Source organism: Lepisma saccharinum, chromosome 4 (genome assembly GCF_977018435.1).
Source record: "Lepisma saccharinum chromosome 4, izLepSacc3.1, whole genome shotgun sequence".
In the NCBI taxonomy this organism is placed as follows: domain Eukaryota; kingdom Metazoa; phylum Arthropoda; class Insecta; order Zygentoma; family Lepismatidae; genus Lepisma; species Lepisma saccharinum.
The window spans coordinates 52298435-52321823 of record NC_139232.1 but is presented as its reverse complement, the minus strand read 5'-3'; the positions used below and the strand labels follow the sequence as shown (position 1 = coordinate 52321823).

The following is a 23389-nucleotide window of genomic DNA, read 5'->3' as shown; positions in this document are numbered from 1 at the left end:
ATACCAGAAGCAAGCCTCTGCTCAGTACCTACATCATTCAGTATTAACAATAAGGGTTACTATACACCAATAAACCACATTGCAAGGGAAACAAACTCACTTCATGATCAAATAGATGTGTTCAGATATAAGCTCCCAGAGTTCAAAAAACACGTAGCTAACCACCGGTAATAGGTAATTATTGTCTCTTACTGTCCTTTATTGTCTTTTACTCTTATTTTTTTATTTTTTTTGCACTTATTTTTACTTCAAAATATGAATTATTTTAACACCATTAAGCCTTGTTTCCATGATATGGAAAACTCAATATGCTGACCAAGGCAGAAATTTATTTGATTTTATGTTTTAAAATAAATTTCTGCCTTGGTCAGCATATTGAGTTTTTCATGAATTATTTGTCTAAAATACTGAACAGAACGTGTTTAAGTAGAATTTGAAGCACGGGCACATTAATTTGCATTGATAATATTGCATCCAAAATATACTCTAATATACTTCAATATTCATATCCATATACATATTCATAATTTATGATGTGTGCGACTTGCTCACTTTTATATAGATTAATCCGTATTTTCAATAAATTCATCAAAAATACAAAACTTTTGTACTTACGTGTAGCGAGTATCTATTATTTCAAACGACTTCGGGAACAACTGTTCCCTTCTTCAGGTTCTTTTTCTCGGCTACCAGAAATATGTCATAGCCACGTCAAATAATCTCAAACGTCAGGAAGAAAGGAAACTGTACAGTTTAGGTGAAGGCAGAATTTGGAAAAATTGGAGCTACTCCTGCATACGGTGAGGGGTAAACCAACAGTCGGCACAGGGAAGTGAACAAGTGGGCGTCTTTTTAACGTTTTAATTGTAAATAGGTTTTTAGATCGAAAAGTTTTCACAGCTATGGTTTTAGGCAAACGAGGGAACATGGGGGTAGTAAAGGTTTTTGAAAAAAAAAAAAAAAAATCCAAATTCTGCCTTCACGTAAACTGTACCATTTCCTTTTTTCCTGACGTTTGAGATTATTTGAGGTGGCTGTGACATATTTCTGGTAGCCGAGAAAAAGAACCTGAAGAAGGGAACAGTTGTTCCCGAAACGTCGTTTGAAATAATAGATACTCTCTACCAGTAAGTAGAAAAGTTTTGTATTTTTGAATAATTTATTGAAAATACGAATTAATCCATATACATATTCCATAATGAACATATTACATGTAACAATCATTAGTTGAATTCTCCTGTCAGAAAAATAGTGATCATTTATTGTTATACTTGTGTGGTGAATTTCTATTTCTTTCTTTTTCTTTGTACAGTCACGGACACTGCCAGGTTGTAACGATTCCATTGAAAGTCAATGTATTCATTACAATCTGGCAGTGTCCATGACTGTACATACCAATAATTCTTTGCTTTACTTTTATATAATGTAATTTTTTCAACTAAGCATATTTTAGATTAGCATGTCAAATTCTGATAATGTAATCAACCACAAACTTACTTGTATGTGTGTGACATGTATATTTGTAGCTGTAACTTTTAAATGTAATTAGGGGAGACCTGTAATTGGGCATCTAAATGCCTTTTTCAACTGTGGCTTCCCAATGGCATAGGGGTAACATATTTGCCTTGTGATCAAGGGGTCCGAAGTTTAATACCCAGTGGAGGCACATTGCACAGTCGTTTGGATCCCACTTTAAATCATAGGTCCAGTCCCGATTAGCCTATATGTGCATAAAGTGGACTTAAAACAAAACTTGAAACAAGTACAGCTTGTCACGCAAATTTTGTTTTTGAGCCATATTTTGATTTTGTATTATGCACGAACTACACCACACAACAGCAGACATCTTTTCTTATATCTAACTTTTTCTTCTTTTTCATCTTCTTCCTCTTTTGCTACTATTTTTGCTTTTACTAGCTAGCATAATCTCACCTAACATGATGTTATGTTCTCAATCTCTAGGCATATACGTATATATACGCCACCCGCAGTTGAATCTAGTGAAAGCAAGCACGAAACATATATATATACACCTTCTGCACTACAACAACACATTGCGGATGGTGTATATTGTGCCATCCACACTTGGGGGTTAATATAAAAGTTTAAGGCCTTTGTATGTCAGAGGTACTCTACTTTTTTAAAAAAGTGACTGAAATGTACTCCACACCAGATATCAAACCAATGAACCTCTAATGTAATGACCGTGCCTAATATGTTATTAAGAATCTTGTAAGGTTTGATTTGGTTTTTGGCTTAAACATGACTACATTTGATACATTGCAAAAAAATATTAATTAAATAATATTAAAATATTAATAATTTCATGTTTTGTATCAGTTGTCATGATTTGCATTAGAAGATGTGTCCATAATGAAGTAGTATTGTGTTCCATTGTATCAACTTAGACATTAACAGTTGATCTCTAAACATTATCATTATTTATCTGACCAGAAAGCATAACACCAGTCACTTTTCATTCCAAGTTACAAAGTTCTACCCTTTCATCAGATAAGCACCTGTAAGATAATAAGTGAAAGGTTTGTTATCCAAATAGATCATTGAAGAGATATTCTGCTAAATGGTTATTAAAATGTGTTATGGATGTTTAAATATTGTGATTTGCCCATTCTTATTTCTTACCCTTTTTATTTTTTCATACGCAAATATTTCACATATTTGTGTTTTTGTTATTTTATGTCACTTTTTTTTGCCATTTTTGGCTGATGGCAATGATGAGATAAAATTGATGAAAGGACACTCAAAGAACATGATGCCTAGCCTGAAACTAAACCAGGAACTTTGGTGGTGAGATTGAAATGATTGGCCACCAAGCTGTCGAGTAATAAGTAAATGCACAATGTTTTAAAATACTAATATATCTGAAAAATAATGATAATGAATCCAAATTTAAAATTCACTGAAAATTTTTGCCTTTTGCTGTAAGAAGCTGTGGAAACTCCTTATCTACGCCCTCCCTGCATTTAAGGATTTGATATTTGATGACAATGAAGAAAAGAAAGGGGTAATAATTGTTTACTCAGTATGCTATTTGTCCTTTGCACAATGCTTGCAACATTTCGAGTAATGTGTTCTATAATTCATTTTGATTTCAAGTGATGAATGAATCCCACCTATACAGTATAGTATGATGATATTAAATTTACTGTAAGTGAACCTTACTTAGATTTTGCAATGGTTTCAATGTGTAATTTGTCTTTGCAGGCCGAAGCAAGGCTTGCTGCGCGAAGGCAGGCCAGGGCTGAAGCTAGAGAGATTCGTATGCGGGAGCTTGAGAGGCAACAGAAGGAAGCTGAGGAAAATGCTGACAGAGTTTATGACATGTATACAGGTAGAGTTATATCTACTTTGTTCTTTTCTCTGAACGATTCTCTTGTTTTCTTTGGTGTTGGAACACAAGTATAACTCCCCCCCCCCCCCCAATATGATTATATTCAGTTTCATCCATGTAAAGCACCAGTAGTTAAATCCTTCGTACTTTTAGGATATCTACAATACATTGCTTAACAACAGTATGAATTTCTGACTATGAAGTTTTATTTTAATTTGGCTATAAGTTTAAAAGCGTATGTGAAAATTACAAGTCCTGCATGTTTTCATAGAACATATGTAACAACAACCTCTTTATGTTTCACGCAAGTGATGCTTTTTGTGTGTGTGTGTGTGTGTTGATTGCATATCTAGTTCTCAGACACAAGTATTTGATTGAATTTTGTTCCCCAGGATCACTAACATTTCCAGTTGCATTGAACAACTTGTTTATGTGAGTGACTGTACTTTCGGTCTGGGGGAAGGGGCAGGGGGGGGGGAGATCATACATGACATTTGGCACTTTACCTTGGATGCATTATTCGTCACTACACTCTTTTGTGTGGACAATTTTGCTTTTGTCATTTTCTCTACATTGGTATAGTAGCACCGCCATGGGGCAGCTCCTGAAATCAATATGCAAACAGTAATCCAAAACCTTGTGTCCGTGAGAAACAGAAGAGGAAGTTCTCAACTTCTTATTTTCAGCATATTTAACCTGTTAAACATTTTTCCTGTGCTTTGTGGCCACCCCGTAGAAATTTTATAAAATTTCTTGAGCATCCTCATTCTTTCTATTTTGTGATTATTTTATGTCACATTTCTACTTCCTAGTTAACTATGATGGTGAACTGATGAAGTGGATGATGGGATCACCACATAATATATCTATCTATTCCTTATCCACAGTTCAAACCTGGAACCTCTGGTTTCCGAGTCAGGCTGTCAATGACCCATAATTGCATGTCAAAAGTAACATTTATGGCACTTTCACAGTAAATGAATGCACTAGTTCCTTTGTTCTTTAGTGACTTGTTCAACACTGGTAATTTGAAACATATCAACTCATCTGGGTTAAAAATATTGGATGGTGTGTTAACCTACTGCATTCAGTGGATCCAAATTAAATTGATCAAAAGTAGTTTTCATATATACAGTACATTTCATAGTTGACTGATAAGTTTAATTTGTAAATTATGATGTTTATAAATCTAAAAGATTTTTTAGGTTTTTGCTATCAATCCATTTTTCAACTCCTTCCATTTCTAACGATCATATTTGTTAACCCTCCGATAGGCCCGTGGGGTACCAGTGTCCCCCATTGATATTCATTGTGGAATGCAAGACTTGTGAACCATACTGCATGGGAGTGCTTTTGTGTAGCTGAACATTCTTTTTTTTTTGTTCTAGGCATAGTTACACAGTTCTGTTGCACTTCTAAGCCACGTAACATTACGATGCTAATGGGCCTAAATACCTAACAAGAAAAATATAAGTGCTTCAGAAGACGGAGTACACTGCAGATTTCGATGTTACACACAAGTGGGTTGGTGAGGAAGGGGAGGACATGTAGCTATATATTAGTGCCAAAAGTGAACATGAAAGTAACCGCGTAATTGAAAGTGAATATCACACTGCTTCGGTTGTTCCGTATTTACGTGCATGGTGAACAACTGTACACCAAGCATGCGACTCTCATTAACTTTGATATTATGTCATTTTGAAAGAGCAGCAGAAAATTGCTGCTGATCTTAGAAGAAAGAACAGTTTGCATGCATGATCAGTATAATTCATGGTGTATTTCATACCTTAAAGATAGTTTAAGGGTTGGAAGACTATTGTTTTTTCAAACAACTAGTTTTCATTGGTTGATTTTTTTTTCAAAGGTTTTAATACATAATTGACTAATGACAATGCTAGATGTAACGTGACAAATTTTTGTGTAAAATATCCTCACTTTTTCTTTAACTAATCCCCTTTGTGTTTCACGGTGATGAAATAATCTAAAAATGTCAACAGTTCGAATCACTGCAAATTTCTGCAATATACATGCAAACATGCATTGCAAAGACGAGACACCATAACTCACTTCTCGCCAACTCCACTCTTGCGATAAAATCCAGCACAGTCTACTTTTTAAGAGTGGAATGAAGTCTTTTTCATCCTCATTGTTTCTGGAGGAAATCACAAGTCCTACAACAATCGGTTATACCCTTTTGAGTGATTATAAAAATACAACAGTTGATATGACATGAAGGTTATAGTTGCATGGTGTTGAGACTGCATATGCCCCTACCATTCTCAAGAGATCAAATCTAACACTGTCTAATCTAATTTCTGATCATTTGAAGAGTTGTGAAAACTTAGAAGTAAAGCAACTGGGTCAAATTATGCACTTAGTAATATGAGAGAATTGTAATATTCAACAAAGTACTCAATTCATGTTTGGGGAATAAAAGATGCGGTTGATAGTAATTAGATGTAAGCTAGTTACTAACTTTTTAACTAATTAAAAAAAGTACTCAAACTAATAATTCTTCTAAGAAATGAGTCCATTGTTGGCCCAAGTTAAAATTATGCTGTTCAATTAACAATATTATGAATGATTTTTGAGAATTTTTTCAAAATTTCTGCAATTTTTTGTTATTAAATTCATGTCGTGCTTGCTTTTTGATAATGGGCATCAGATAGAGAACCTTCCACAGGTATTTAGCTCATTTGCGTGACCTGTAACAATAATTTAAATAAATGATAATTATTGTTTTTTTTATTTATGTATTTGGTAAAATTTGACAACCTCAAATGTCTGTAACTTCAAACCAGTTGGCATATCAATCTAAGATTGTAGGATCTTTCATTTTACAATGCTATATGTAAATTCGCCAAATTTTAACAGAATCTAAAATGAAGTAGAACTTTAAAGAAAACAAAAAAACTGTTGATTTGGTGTGGAATGTCCCAGTCGTGTAAATTAATTCAGTTTGTAATGAACATAATTTTTATCCTGGTATATTTTGCAATAGAACATTTAGTATAATTTCTAAAGGAAGTAATAAATGCATTAATTTTTTGTATTAAGAATTCTTATGGAGTATGGCATTACTATGGTTCCGTGTCTTTCAGATCCAGTTAGCAGAGCAGCCCTCAGGGTTGCATCGACCAGCACAAGGCCTGCTTCCCATCTCTCAGGTTCGGCCAGTTATCAGTCAAGCCGAAGAAGTTCTGAAGATTCCCTGGAAGAAGGAATTAGTCTTCGAGATGTTAGGGTAAGTATCTTCTGGTAATATGAAATGCTGAAATGAGAACCTGATACCTTGTGGTGCTTTCTGTAGAAAATTGAGATACATAGTGCAATATAAAAGTTTGTTGCCATGAGTACGGTGCTTACGTAAGTTTAACTTTTGTCAACATTAATCCTGTAGAGGTGATACCAAGTACTATAATAAACAGTCTGACAATTAAATAATGGTAGTATGTTCACCCATGTGTAGATTCTATAAGTGAAGAAATTTATGCCACCATGTCGTGTGCAAGGATGTCGTTATGTAATGGTTATGGAGCAGCGATTGAATATCAAGTTTCATAAAATACATTCGGAAGACTGCTTGCAGAACTAAACATTTCTTGAATTCCATTGTTCTGGAGGACATACAGAGCATTTTCACTATGGTCCTCCTACGAAACGACAAATTGCAGAATGGAAGTCACTAAATTTACCAAGAGACAAGAAGAGGCAGTCCAAAAATCAAAGGGAGGACAATGTTGTGTTTTTACGACAGCAAAGGCATTATTCATCATGTATTTGTTGTAGAGGGTGAAACTGTAATTGGCTATTGCTATTGTAATGTTTTGAATGATTATAAAAGATAACCATCCCGACCTTAGTATTCTGAACCAGGCAATTGGTTCCTGCTCCTGCTCCACGATAATGCACAGTGCCAGTGTGCAGTGGTTGTCCAGCTATTCCTAGCCCGAAAAAAAAGTGTGTGCTGAATCATCCTCTCTACTCCGAGATTTATCCCCCTGTGATCATTTCCTGTTTCCCAAAGTGAAGCTGCTGCTGAAATTACACACTTTTGATGAACACATGAACATCCAACAGGTTGGGATGCCAAATATTCAGGCCATACCACATGAAGACTTGCAGATGTCATTTAAATCATTGGCCAACCATCCCAATTGCTGTATTGATGCAGGAGGGGATGCACTATGAGTAATAAACAGGCAATTTCAAATATTTTGTTTCCATTTCATTTGATGATAAAGAGTTTCATTCCTTAATTATCAGACTATTCAAGGTTAACATGTAACAGTTTGTTGTAAAAAAATTCTCAAGTGTATTTGGAAGTATTTTTCCCACACCTTTGCTTCCTGGATAGATGTTTTTTGTGGTAAGCTTGTTTGATGACTTTGTGTGTGGTAAACTATCTGAATTGCACGTTGTTTTGCTTTTTGTGTGACTTGTACATAAGTGTACGAGTGTCATTTTTTAAAAAAATAAAATTAGACTGTATTGGAACTCCCTGGGTGCTAATTTTCAGCAAGTTCATGTTCAGTGGGAAATAGTTCCTAACTAAACCATTACCCATTCACTCTAGGACTTTTGTCACAAGAAAATTAGTAACTAGGGGAGTTGAATTTACTTCAGTCTCATTTTTGTCAAAATTTGACATTAGCTTTTTGAGATCCAAGTAACAGATATTACTTACCGTATGAAGAGTCAGTGATGGAAGTTTATTTCCTTTGTGTTACATCTTGTAATAACAATTTGAGAGAAATACATGTGAACTTCATCTCACAGCATAGGAAAAGGAAAATTTTAATTTTAACTGAACATGCTATATGAAATAGCTTGGATGCACAGAAGGTAGGTGTGTGTGTGAGGTAGAGAAAGTGAGTTATTTTTGTATTGGTTCATTTTGTGGTCAGATAGGCTTCTCAAAACTGAAACTACAGTTTAAAAGGCTTCAGAACCACTATGCAGTGAGCTTCCACCACGTATGAAACTTGTATTCCATTGATTTGAAGACAATATTAACAGCAGGAAACCCACAAGATTTTCTCAGTTGTACCCCTTTATCAGGTACAAAAGCAGATCAATAAGTTTCAGCTTGTATTGTACCTTGTCAGATAGGTGATATGATAGATTATCTGATACATGTACTTGATTTTAGCAAACAAGTGTTAAAAATGGGACATTGAAAACTTCTTTGTATCACTGTAACATACTGTCAATAAATATATGTTTGGCACTTTTTCTTTTCAGCATGAATTAAAAGAAATGGAAGATAAATTTAGAAAGGCAATGATACAAAATGCCCAATTAGATAATGAAAAGTCATCCCTTACGTACCAGGTAGAACTCCTAAAGGATAAAATAGAGGAATTAGAAGAATCACATTCACAGTTAAATGTAAGTAAAGGACTAATGTTGTTGTATTACTTAAACTGTTACGCTTGTAATATTATCTTTATTTTCCCCTTTTTAAATTTTACTGTGTGTTTGTTAACCTAAACAGAGGTCAAGTAGCAGTTCGGGAACTTGCCTTTAATCTGCTTGAACAGATGGAATGAATATACAGGGAGGTTATTGCAGCATGCCACCGCTTCAGCGTCGGCCGCTTGCCGGCCCAGTCATGCAACAGGTGCCGGCAAATTGCATAACAGATAGCCCGTTACACAAACCGCTTGTTTTGTAATGTTTCCACTTTTCACAATTATAGTTACAATTGGGTCATTCCACAGAATTTCATCACAAAAAAATAAAAATGGTTGCTCGACCATTTTTGATTTTCTTCATATTTGGTATGTTGAACCCCTTTGAAAAGAGAAGTCAAAAACAGGTTTCAAATTTTTTTTATCTGTTATGGTTTTTAAGTTTCAGGGTGTCGAAAATCGCAAAATTGTGCAATTTCACGAAAAATCAGCTTTTGCAAAATATTTAATATCTTCATAACAAATGAAGATATTTTAAAAATTCCAAGTTTATTGGAATCTGCATATCTTGCAGTACTAAAAAAGTTACATGGTTAAGTTTTGTAACAAAAAGCAACCTATGATGAGTGTATCGGAAATATCAGAACAAATTGTGTAAAATCGCTGAGTTTTGTTTTATTTTTATTATGAAAGGGGGACAGATAACATGTTAATTTTATTTTTATGTTGTAGTAGTATGTTAGTTAATTTACCCTAAAAATAAGCAAGTTGTTAACTGCTCCCCTTTCTGAGATACAAGAGCTTAAATATCGGAAAATTAGCAAAAACCAGCTTTTTGACCCCCCTGTAACTCAAAAGGGGGAGCAGGTAGGATTACCAAGTTTTGAAGTTGCTTCATATGAGTGAGCATGTTCAAAATCTCAAAATTTGGTGTTGTTATTCAAACTACTTATGGAGATACAGGCATTTTCCTTTATTACATTTCAACGTCAATTCGTCATATGCCTTCTGGTATAAGAAACAGGAAAAATTCTAAAAATAATGTTCACACCTTAGAGGTTTTTAAGAAATAATATCACACATTGACTTACATTAACAGCAGCAATAACAAGATAATGCAGTATAGAGAATGAAGACTGTATGCTTCGTGGTTGTCCTAATTGTCCAGGGACTGAGTTGTTCCACCAGTACCTGCGTGAAGCCATAGATGTTGACAATGAACTGCTTGATTCACCTGTTAACTACAAACAGTGGACCACAACTGAACGTTGTGAGCTACTGTCTATGTCGGATAAACAAGATTATGAAACTTAGAATGCATCATTATATTGCTAAGAGGCAGTCACAGTACATGAAAGACAGAAAAAGTAATCTCAAACCACATGAATGCATAGTACAAGGAGACTTCGATGAGAACTTCACCTTCATCCTTAAGGATGAGATTCAATCTTACTATTGGGTAAATGCTCAGGCTACAGTTCATCCATTTGTTCTGTATTTTAAAAAGGAAAATGATGCCGATATCACAAACGCAAGCTTCTACAACACCAAAAGAAATGTTTACTTTCTGCAGAGATAATATACCAGGGGTAAAATATTCATATGTTACTAAAGAAAAGGTTGAAGAAACAGCTGAATTCCTAGCTGAAAGATTTCATTCATCTATTACAATAAAGCATACTCGAGGTTTCCACAGTTTTGTCCCTGTTAATAAGACCACTATCAGAGTCCGTCAGACATAATTTTCTGCAAACTTCGAACATATGAGAATTTCTATTGAGGAAGACTGTGGTTGCAATGTATTATTTGAGTCTGTTAAAATAGGCAGCCATGTGGCATGTATTTATGATGGAAAGTGGTGGCTGGGAGTCGTCAAAGATATATGTGAACATGAACAGGACTTCCATGTACACCTTTTTCATCCTTGTGGTCCAAGTACAAGTTTCAAATTAGCCAAGGATGACTATGTGTGGGTAAATCAAAAAAACATTTTGAAGGATTTATCACCATTAGAGGTAGCAGCACTTACAGGAAGAGTGCATAACATCCAACCAGAGATGAGTGAAGCAATTGAGAGTTGCTTAAAAGCAAGACCATGAAATAATAGCCCCCTACTTTGTTAATGAGGAAATATACATTGTTTTTACCATTAGTTATGGCTTATCACAATTTTGTACATTTGCACAACCAAGCCTACCTACTCATCAATAAAAAAACACTATTATACATTTTCTTTTTTGTTTAACAAAATGGTTATTTTATTAAATTGAGACAAGTCCCCAAGTTGTAGAGTATGAGCGCTTATTGAACTGGCTGATTAAAAAAAACACCTAAAATATTAATGAAATCTGTATTATATGTTGTCTTTGTGTCAGAGCAGAATAAAAAATAAAAATATTTGTACTTTAACAAATTTTTTTTGAGTTTTATTTCTCTAGCAATGTAACGAATTGACGTTGAAATGTCATAAAGGAAAATGCCTGTATCTCCATAAGTAGTTTGAATAACAACACCAAATTTTGAGATTTTGAACATGCTCACTCACATGAAGCATCTTCAAAATTTGGTAATCCTACCTGCTCCCCCTTTTGAGTTACAGGGGGGTCAAAAAGCTGGTTTTTGCTAATTTTCCAATATTTAAGCTCTTGTATCTCAGAAAGGGGAGCAGTTAACAACTTGCTTATTTTTAGGGTAAATTAACTAACATACTACTACAACATAAAAATAAAATTAACATGTTATCTGTCCCCCTTTCATAATAATAAAAAAAAAACTCAGCGATTTTACACAATTTGTTCTGATATTTCCGATACACTCATCATAGGTTGCTTTTTATTACAAAACTTAACCATGTAACTTTTTTAGTACTGCAAGATATGCAGATTCCAATAAACTTGGAATTTTAAAAATATCTTCATTTGTTATGAAGATATTAAATATTTTGCAAAAGCTGATTTTTCGTAAAATCGCTCAATTTTGCGATTTTCGACACCCTGTAACTTAAAAACCACAACAGATAAACAAAATTTGAAACCTGTTTTTGACTTCTCTTTTCTAAGGGGTTCAACATACCAAATATGAAGAAAATCAAAAATGGTCGAGCAACCACCTTGTGATGAAATTCTGTGGAATGACCCAATTACAACTTCAATAAGCACGTACCTTGCCGCAAGGATGCTGGAAAAGGTGTCCTCTAAAATACAAATATTTCTGGCACTTTATTTCTGCCCATATCGCTTCTGACAGCAATGACTCATCCAACATAAAGGATTCAATTTTTCATTCTTGTCTTGCCTTCGAATAAACAAAACCGTGACTCTTATTTTGCAGATAACACAAGATTAATCCTTTTGAACACTAGAGTCAGTGGCGTGCCCAAGATTTTCGAGGGGGGAGGTTACGTATACATTATTATGCAAAACGAAAGCGCAGATAAACGAATTATTTAACAGTGTCACTTAATTTTAACGTGTGAATATTTTTGAAGTAAAGTAGCGATCATACACTGTGTGCGTTTTTCTTTCTGAGAGCGCCATTTGAAATAAGCACTTTTCCCCTTTTGCTACTATGGGATAAACTGAATATAAAAGGCTATAACTGCTCAACAACTGCATCTTTTTAAGAAATTTAAATTCTAAATGTAAGAATGAACAAAAAGCAACATTTTATGTAAATTCCGACAATTGTGAGTCCAGGGGGAAACGGGGGCCAAATCCCAAAGTTCTATTTTCCCCGTAATTACGCAAAATTTCTGAACGTCGTAATTTCCATATTTTTTTTTTTTTCAAAGTTGCGGCAGGAGCATTACATATTCTCATAGAGTAGTCTTTTGTTGTGCTTCCCTCAAAATTTGGTCCATCCAGTGTCTATAGAGCCGACGCTAGAAGCGAAATTCCTCAGATGTCGCAAGAGCGTCAGCGGCTTATCGGAGTAGTGGTAAGCCGCGAGAAGCCTCTCGATACTACGCGAATGCGACAGCTGTCGGCTACCAGTTGTTTAGACGTGTTCACTTCGGTTTGCGTTTATCAGTACTCGTGTTGTTCAGTGCTAGTGCTTTATCGTGTGTTAATTGTTATTCATTCATTAGTTATGCCGCCAAACAAATATAGTCTTGAACAAAGAGTTTTTATGTACGATACTTACGTGAAAACGAACTCTTGCAGAAAAATAGTCAGGCGATTCGCAAGAAAATTTCCTGGCAATCCTGTTCCGGACAGACATACTGTTTACAACCTCGTTAAAAGATTACGAGAGACAGGATCTCTTGAACCTAAGAAACGTGTTTCCAGACGACGTGTTCTTACGGAAGAAAAGCTAGACGAAATTGGTGAACGACTTGAACATACTCCAAAAAAATCCCTCCGTCGGCTTGCTCAGGAAACAGGCATTTCAAAATCCTCAGCACGAAATGCCACTAAATTACTTAGATTAAAACCCTACAAAATTACAGTGGTTCATGAATTGCAACCGCGCGATCACGCGACTAGAGTTCGATTCTGTAACTGGATGCTGGATAATATTGTTGCTGGCAGAGTAAATCCAGAATTAATCATATTTTCAGACGAAGCTTGGTTCGAATTGAATGGCCGAGTTATTTCACAAAACAATCGCTATTGGAGCGCAGAAAAACCTGACCTTGTGCATGAAGTTCCGCTCCATCCTGCAAAAATTGGTGTGTGGTGTGGTTTGAATGCACACAGAATAATAGGGCCTATTTTTTATGAAGGTACTATCAATGGTGAAAGGTATCGAAGAGACATACTGAGTTGTGGCCCTCTCGTAGCCCCGATCTTACTCCTTGTGATTATTATTTATGGGGAACATTAAAAAACAAAGTGTATCAGAATAACCCGCGTACAATAGAGGATTTAAAAGAAAATATAAGAAGAGAAATTGCCAGAATCACACCTGAGGAGCTTATGGATGTTCAGAGGAATTTCATACGCAGATGCCGGAAATGTATTGGTGTTGAAGGAGGTCATTTTCAACATCATTTATAACACAGAAGGTTAGTGATCATCATTATTATTAGTTTTAAATATAATTTTACACTTTCGGTTTGCTTTATGCGCCGCGATGCTGTTTCTGTTACGGACTATCTGTTACGCAATTTGGCGGCACCTGATGCATGACAAGGCCGGTAAGCGGCCGACGCTGAAGCGGTGTCTAAGAAAGATTACATGTCAAAAATAAAGTGCCAGAAATATTTGTATTTTAGAGGACACCTTTTCCAGCATCCTTGCGGCAAGGTACGTGCTTATTTAAGTTGTAATTGTAACTATAATTGTGAAAAGTGGAAACATTACAAAACAAGCGGTTTGTGTAACGGGCTATCTGTTACGCAATTTGCCGGCACCTGTTGCATGACTGGGCCGGCAAGCGGCCGACGCTGAAGCGGTGGCATGCTGCAATAACCTCCCTGTATGTATTACTGAGAAATCAAGAAATGTTCCAATTAGTCTTGCATTACTACATTTATTAATATTACTTGATACATGCTTTTACAGTATATTATTAAACCTCATTATGATACACAAGCATATCAAAATGGCTGTGGTTTTACTTATTAGTAATAACTGTTTGTTGTGAAAATCTTAATAATACAATTTATTATGTTTTCATCATTCAAACATTAATTTTTCTTTCTTTAATGGGTATCCTTTTGTTATTATAGTTGTAATAATGCTGAATTAATTTAATGATATAGTTAAACACTAATAATTAAGCCTGAGCCGATACTATAGCAGTGCCAGTACTTTTTATCAATTCCCACCAATACAAATGCTGTGACATGGCAACAACTTCGAGTGCTCAGAATATTTTTAAAAATTGATATATAAATATTCCATTACAATCATACCACATCAGCCCATCATAGTTTTGCCATAAAATATTTGATGAATTACATAGAGACAATTGTAATATTAAAACAAGTAAAGCCTGTTCGGCAAAAGAACGAACTTGAAAATTATATTTTTGCCTTTTCCGTCGAAAGCCAGGGAGGGTCATAATCTGCTTGGTCCAGTTGTCATGGTGAGGAAAACTGCATTGTCATTTATTTTGTTTCAAGTTGTTTTTGAAACAAGTGGCACCCTCAACAAGGTCAAGCATGGCGAAGCCTAATGGTTGCCACCTCGTAGCAAGTGAATGGGTCTCAGATTCCCTGCAGTGAATGGGTCTCAGATTCCCTGCCTCTCCCTGAAATTCAAGTGAAGGGTGCATGTTGACAGGAAAAGGTGTGTACGACTGAACAAAAATCAGGTGTGTAGCAACACTGCTTTTCCCCCCTTGAGCTGGAGGCGTAAAGTCTGGGTTTCCTCAAGTTTTTTTCTTTGACCAGTCTGACTTTAGTATTTAATTATGCATGTATTTTTTTTGCCACACATTGTCTGTTCAAAATTAAAGAAAATTTGAATTTTTCAGAATAATTAGACAATAAGTCACATAAAGTGACTGGCAGCATTTTTGCAAACTTCTTGAGACACCTAGATTCCAGTCAATATCAGTATTTGATCCAATGCTTTCGGCCAAATTCATGCATCAGCATCAATGTTGTCCTAACCCTACTAATAATGTGATACACTTGTTTATAATGTTTGAGTTTATTTTTCTTCAGCATATAATTTATGCATACCAAAAGTATTCTAACCATTCTGGCTGTGTTGTTGCTTGAATCAAAAATGTCATTGGAAATGTCCCATTATGGTAATTTTTCCCCCCAAAAACTTATTTTTCCTTTCTGTAGTAAAATTGTTCAATGATATTTACGTGATAAAGGGTGTTGTCATTAAAATTTTGTAATTATTTTTCAGAGAGAACATAGGGACAAATGTAGAGAACATGAACAATTAAAGAGAGATTCGGCAAAACTAAAGGAGGATATGGAATGTTTCAAAATACAATTAGAAGAGAGAAATAGGTTAATAGAAGTAAGTGACATTTTTCATTAAGTTTTGTAGTCTGAATATGAAATGTAAAATTCATATGCTTTAATGTCAAGCAGCTTTTCACTTCTTTGAGCTGGCTTCTGTGGTGGAATGGTCATTGCAACTCTATGAAGCCAGAGGCCCCAGGTCTGAATCCTAGTCGGGTGTGGATGTGGCATTGTGTGCATCATCCATTTCATCAGTTCATTTTTCATCCTCATCATCATGATCAACCCAGGAAGTAGAAAAGTGAAATGAAAAAACAAAAACAAACTTGTATCACAAATAGGAAACATGTTCACACAGAAGAGACCAGTCACATTAACAATTTCTTTGCAATGGCTGAGATATATTGTGACAAATGTGGAGGGCCAAACTAGAAATTAGCATAGAGAATGGAGCAGTACATATATTTATGTTGTAACTAAAGAACACTGTTGTAACAGTATAGAAGAGTCACTCAGTTGTTAATATTTGATTCCAAGTATTCATGAAACTTCGTTTCAGTAGTCTGGATCTGGAGAAAAAAGAATAGGCTTAGAATATTATAGAAAATATATAGCTGTGCAGCAAAGGTGTTTAATCATTTGGGCTGTGATTCAGAAGTACTTGTTATACATCTCCTCAGTCCTCACAGTGACATTGTAACAGGTACAGCTGTCAGCAGTTCACATATAAACATATATTATTGTAGCCTATATGTATATCCTAACCAAGTGAAGTGAATGCAGGGAATGCTGAACATTAGAAAATTAATTTCCTGTCAGTTTATTTCTGAAATCTTCAATACACAAATTTGAGTTCATATATCATGTCAGATTTAAGTTTATAAACATCTTTGTAAGTAATTCTAAACATATCTATCCATATTTTTACTGTAAGATTTTTTTAAAAAATCTCTGATTTGTAATTGCATATTTTACAGGAACATGGTTTAGTTGTAGTAGGAGAAGATGAAAGTGTGAATGAAGATGGAAGTGGGGATGCACAAAACTCGCCGCAAAAGCCTCGCAAAGCTCTCGTGTCTGTGGAATCAGCCGACCTTTTAAATGCAGTTGGAGAAGGGTCATTAGGTAGGTGAACAGTTCTTGATTACTAGCAAGGAAGTAATGTCATTTCTAGGGCTGAGCCGATACTGGTGCTGATTGGATGATACCAGGAGCGTATGTATATTCTAGGCTAGCTAGGCTATCTGCGAAGCCTGAAGTCTAGAGAATAAAATACAGGAGAAAAATCTATCACAAATTGTAAATAAATATTATTCATATCAGTGAGATGATGATGCTGATTCTGGAATTGGCAACCTGGTTTCCTATGAGTTGGCAACCTGGTTTCCTATGAGTTGGCAACCTGGTTTCCTATGAGTTGGCAACCTGGTTTCCTATGAGTTGGCATCCTGGTTTCCTATGAGTTGGCATCCTGGTTTCCTATGAGTTGGCAACCTGGTTTCCTATGAGTTGGCAACCTGGTTTCCTATGAGTTGGCAACCTGGTTTCCTATGAGTTGGCATCCTGGTTTCCTATGAGTTGGCAACCTGATTTGTTAGGAGTTTGTAAATATATTTCTATTCATAGCCTAGGACCACGTGACATAGTGAGATAGCCAAGATATTGGACTCAGTATACGCCACTGGACGATACCAGTGGTATCGGTATCAGGATGTATCGGTTGGAATTCATCTGCCGATACTTTTCCGACATTTTGATATTTCAAGGGGTCCGCAAAAATGCAGTGTGTCACTTACGTAGACTCTAATTATCCTGGAAAGTAGACAAAATTCAGACTTTCTTTTTATATTTGCAACAATTTAGCACAAAAACACTAAAATTTGTGATTACATAATATATATTTTAATATTCAGAAATTATAATTCTTGAATATTCTAAACCAAATTTCTTGGTAATTTGATGCATATAATTGGAGCAGAATATTTACATACTAATATTGATCAATATTTTGAACAAATTTTAATTATTGCAATTTTCAAGTATCTGTATTGGTATCGGTGGGAATCAGTAACAGTATTGGTTCAAAGTGGTATCGGCTCAGCCCTAATCATTTCATGATTACTACTTTTACACCAAATGTAAGACTACTTGCTCAATAATTACATTCAATTATGTTAGCATCTTCACTGGCCAATGATAGTGTTTTATTATGGCTCATTATCAACTAATGCTTTACTGCTTGATTTAATTTCATTTGAAATGTTTTATCTTATTGATAGCACTTTTTTTCAATATATTTGCATGTCAGTTTTTCTATGTAATTTTGAATTCTTTGAAGTGCATTTCTAACAATTAGCCAGCCTTTATGGCAGAGTGATTAGTGTTGTCTGCTGTCATGTCAAGAGACCCTGAGTTCGAATCCTGATGTTTCCTTGTGTTGATTGCTTCATATATTTTATCAATTCACTATACATACTCATCTTTTAGATAACCTACTTTAACGTACTGAAATAGTAAAATAACCAAAAGATATTCAATAATGTTGATTTTTTTTCTTCTCAGATGTGCGGCTAAGGAAGTTTGCTGAAGAGCGGAATGAACTCATGGATCAGATTCGGCATCTGAAACTTGAGTTGGAAGAAGAAAGAAGTAGACATAAATCTGGACGGCACGTACCAGGCTCCCAGCTTAATGGTCCAGATGTGGATGTACTGGAACTCCAAAGCAAGTCTTCTTGTAACAACTAATATATGTCTAGAAATATATGTGAAAATGCAGTTTCAGTCATCAGGATAATAAAACTAACTGACTCTGTGAGAGAGTTGGTAGTACAATGGCATGATATGCCAAAGACGTAGGTTCTAGCCCTGGTCAAGCCTGCATTTTTCACAGAAATTTCTACATGGTATATCTTCCAAGGGTGCTAAAACTTAAAATTACGAGGGGAATACTGAAAGTAATGAGCAACAATTTTTCATGAACCAAGTGTTGGTTTTATTAAAGAAAACCACGATGGCGCAGTGGTAGCGTCGTCACCTTTTAATCGAGGGGTCCCGGGTTCGATACCCGGTAGAGGCACATAGTGGTTCGGATCCTACTTTAAGCTGTAGGTCCAGTTCCGATTAGCCTTACTGTGCATAAAGTGGACTTACAACACCAAGTCAATCTATCAATCAATAAAGAAAACCATACTACATCATAATCCACACACTTTTCTTTACTCTACAACGAAGTCTCCATTTCTTTGCCTGCATTTTCACTACCTTTCTGGAAGCTTGAAAATACCCTTACAGTAGAACTCCATTCCAGCTGCTCGCAGACACTGACGTGCTTTTTCTATGTCCTCCGTCCTCTGGTAACGTTCCTTCACAAAACTGAACAGATGATAGTCGGAGGGTGCAATGTAGAGAGGGTGAGGCAGAAGTTCACACCCCATTTTCCCAATTTCCACCCTGTTGAAGGATGGTTTTCTTTCCAGGACGTTTACACTACAATGCACAATGCAGCTTGTTAAGTGTTCGGATATAACAACGAGCATTTATGGTTACCTCAGGTTTAAGAAATTCAACCAGAATGCATCCCAGAAGACTGTGCCTATAACTTTGCCAGCAGATGGCACTGTCTGCATTCTTTTTGGCCGGCGACATGGAATGGTGCCATTCCATGCTCTGCCGCTTTGTTACTGGTTCATAGTGATGGAACCAGCTTTCATCACTGGTCACAATACTCAATAGAAAATCATCGCCTTCATTCAGATATCTCTGAAGAAGTTCTTGAGCGGTGTTTTTCGCTGCACTTTGTGATCTACCATCAATAAACGTCAATAGCCTAATCTTCCAATCATTTCCTGCACTACACTGTGTCCTACCTCAAGTATTGCTGCAATTGTTAATGATGTTGTCAACTCTTCCATGGAGGCAGTTCGTGGGTGACCTCTCAGAGTCTGATCTTTGATGCTCGTGTTTCTATCTTTAAATGTTTTACTCATTTTCTAACACTGCTAGCACCCATGGATATATTTCCATTCGGACACTCAAGTCTATTCTGAATTTCAGCAGGAGGAACATCACTTTCAACCATTTTGAAACAACTGCCTGCACTCACGCGATCGAATTTATGACTTCATACTACTTTGACGTGTTCAGTAAAGTCTGTATTTTGTGAAGATTTACTTAATTTACATGTATTGATAGATTCTGATTTTTGACAAATTGTTGCTCATTACTTTTAGTATACCCCTCGTAATATTCTGTTTTCACCTTGATGCACATTGTCAACTACCAGACATTATGCAACTACCATTGAAACAAAAAATATATTTGTTCTTCTGACATATTTTGTACAACCACCAGACCAAAATAAGCCGTGTTTGTAATCTAAAATGTAGAAACCAAATATCCTGCTTCATTTGTGCTATGGCTAATACAGCAGCGGCTCTACCCTCAGAAAAAGCACATGCTTCACCAAAACACAGTGAAATTAATACATTTATGAACAAGGAGATTCAAATCTCACAAGCATTCAAGCTTGTGGCTGCCTCAATCCCTTCGCCGCATCCCCAGTTCTCTCACTTGCTCCGGACTATCCAAGACGAGCACAGTTTGGCCCATATGTTGATGCATGTTTAGAGGCTTGAAAAATTCTCGGCGTTAAACTAGGTAGTAGGGGGTGGCTATTCTGGCCTAAGACACCAGCCGAGCCAATTTTCAAGCGCTTTCACATTGGGTTGGCATAGTTGCAAACTTCAGAGAGAAGTCGCTAATCCTGACTGATTTGTAATACCCGTTGGAGAAGTAATTTGCGAGAAAGATACTTTCCTGTCTACTTGGGAAGAATGAATGCAATATCTTCCAAAATTTATATAACCATTTACATAGATGCGTCTAAAAAGCCATCCAGCCTTTCTTCCCTTGCTCTCACGCACACAGACACACAATATTCTAGACATTTTCTGTAAAAAAGAATTGTCTAAATATCAACGGGAACTTGCATCACCAGGTTTTTTTTACCTTTATATTTTTTTTATAAATCACATGGAAAATATTAGTATATGAATTTCACTTAAAGATATAATTCAATTTCTTGCATTGAATATTAAAATTTTCAGATCCACATTTCATTTTGCATATTTTAGTTAGTAACACCGGTTGTTGATGTGCTGTCTGCTGTGCTGGGCTTACAGAATATAAACAAAGCAGGGCAAGACTACTGTGTTCGACTCTGTCTCTCTAATTATTCAGGGTTTTTCTTTTTAGTGAAGTGAAAGTGTCTGATGGTGTGCGAGAGGTAGGGTAGTGAATGAAGATGAGTCAAGATTAGAGTATTATTACATACACTGTTTTCCACAGTACCATATGATATTATATTAAAAGTTAAACAACTTGGCCATCCCACACTATATTTAAACATTAATTCTATTCAAGAAAGTAGTAAAGGTGACAAACATTGATTGTTTAATAGTCACATATGTTTCTTAGAAACTCTGGTTGACATCCTTGCACATCATGCTATGATGCGAGGGCCATGGGTTAGAATCCTGACCTGGCATGGGTGCTCTTTGTGAGGGTCCACTCATCCTCATCTTCACGAAGTAAAATAAACCAGTCTTAGGAACTGAATTTTTGTTTGCAATTTTAGTAAACAAAGTTCCATTGAAATTACGTCTTTCACTAAATTTCTATGACATGAGCTACGTTGGCACTACCCATCATACTAGCTGCCAGCTGCCACTGGGGTAATATATATAAAACTAGTTGATTTCCAGGTGTTTAATGAATTCTAACTATAGCATAAAATGTAACTAATTTTATTTACAGGTATTTAAAAGTATAAGTACAGTATACAAGTTATAAAGTAATATCTTTTACAAATTCACTATAATATAAATTTAATTCAAAACTTGATAATGAACAACATTTTTATTTCCACCTCCAGGATCAAGAATAAATAAATTGAATGGCATTGGGAGTGTCACTATTCATCTTAGCGACCCTGAAAACTATGGATTCCACACTAATATCGGTCGTTTTACATGTCACCCCCTTCCCACCCCCACCCCTACGGGTGCCAGGGGGTGACTTGGAGTTGAACGGCGTTGGGAGTGTCACTATTCATCTTAGCGACCCCGACACTTATGGATTCCACACTAATATCGGTTGTTTTCGTTTATTTTTACACACCACCTTCTTTCCACCCCCACCGCTAGGGGTGCCAGGGCTGTCTTGGAGTTTAACGGCATTGGGAGAGTTACTATTCATCTTAGCGACCCTGAAAACTATAGATTCCACACTAATATCAGTCGTTTTACATGTCATCCCCTTCCCACCCCCACCCCTAGTGGTTGAACGACATTGGGAGTGTCACTATTCATCTTAGCAACCCTGGCAACTATGGATTCCACAGTAATATCGGTCGTTTTCGATTATTTTTCCATGTCACCCCCTTACCACTCCCACCCCTAAGGGTGCCAGGGGTGTCTTACCTGCACAGTATTTCTTTCCAGATTGTAAGTAATGTGTGTACCAAGTTTGGTCATCCTGAATGTCACCAATTAGCTTAGACACTCCGAAAACTATGGATTCGACACTAATCTAGGTCATTTTTGACATTTATTTTTCACCCCCTTTCACCCCACCCCCTCCCACGCCGATAGGTGATGAACTTGGAGTTGAACGGCATTCGGAGTGTCACTATTCATCTTAGCAACCCCGACAACTATGGATTCCACACTAATATCGGTCGTTTTGATTATTTTTCCATGTCACCCCCTCCGTATCCTGCCCCTAGGGGTGTCTTACCCCCACAGTATTTCTTTCGAGATTGCAAGTGATATGTGTTCCAAGTTTGGTTGAAATAGCTCGAGGCGTTCGAGAGTTATGCTGGAACAAACACACACACACATCCATTTTTATATATATTAGATTAGATAGATAGAGCTCCCATGTAGCTGAATGGCTAGCCTTACCTTTTGTGTGAGTGGTTCTAGGTCCAATCCTTAGTTGGAGCCCAAAATTTCCAGTTTCGCAAAGACAATTGGCAAGCTACTTCAAACAAAGCCTTCTTTAGAAACGATATGTTGGCAGCAATGGGACTCGATGTCAGTGTGTTCATGTGTCACCCAATGACAGTTGCTTGGCAGGAACTGACTTTCAAAGGGCTGCTACCTTGTTACTCATCTTGTGAATACTATATGAAACAGTCCAAATGTGTGCCACAAATTCTGATAAAACGAAGTAAATTTCAATTTACATTTTACTGCATTTCACATTGTCTTTATGGTTCCAACATAACATAACATAACAAGATTTAATCTGATTTTACATTTTCCTTCATTTTAAGTTTTTGCACTTTGGTGGCCTGAGAAACATAAAAATGAGGTTCTAAGTATAATAATTTATCATAAGTTCTATTGTCGCAAGATATAAGCTATGTGCTTAATGTTTTGTGTTTCCATTTGATTTGTGACATGAAATAAGAAAAATACCCAAAGTGAATTTCATATACATTATTATTATTACAAGACACACAGATGGTGACGGACTAGAACTTCTACATTTTAAAAATTGACACAAAATATTGGTAGTAGTAGTGATTATAAAAAAATAATTTTTTGCGAGTTTTTATTTCACTTAATAAGATGTGAGCAAGATTAGAACTAAACATGTATGTTGGAAGATGGAGGCAAAGTTGTAATAATAGGAGCAGACAAAAAGAGAGAGAAACTTGTTCTCGGAATGCATTTTATTTATG

At 36.0% G+C, this 23389-nt stretch overlaps 1 protein-coding gene across 3 annotated transcripts in view; it reads left to right on the top strand.

Annotated features, from left to right (window-relative positions):
- LOC145986459 (leucine-rich repeat flightless-interacting protein 2) overlaps positions 1 to 23389 on the top strand; it is a 123356-nt gene that overhangs the window by 84811 nt on the left and 15156 nt on the right. For all 3 annotated transcript variants that reach the window (XM_083120493.1, XM_083120492.1, XM_083120491.1), the window contains 6 exons: positions 3226 to 3352; positions 6454 to 6596; positions 8597 to 8743; positions 15579 to 15695; positions 16618 to 16765; positions 18203 to 18364. In XM_083120493.1, the coding sequence (XP_082976619.1) occupies positions 3226 to 3352; positions 6454 to 6596; positions 8597 to 8743; positions 15579 to 15695; positions 16618 to 16765; positions 18203 to 18364 (844 nt within the window). The remainder of the gene's footprint in view (positions 1 to 3225; positions 3353 to 6453; positions 6597 to 8596; positions 8744 to 15578; positions 15696 to 16617; positions 16766 to 18202; positions 18365 to 23389) is intronic.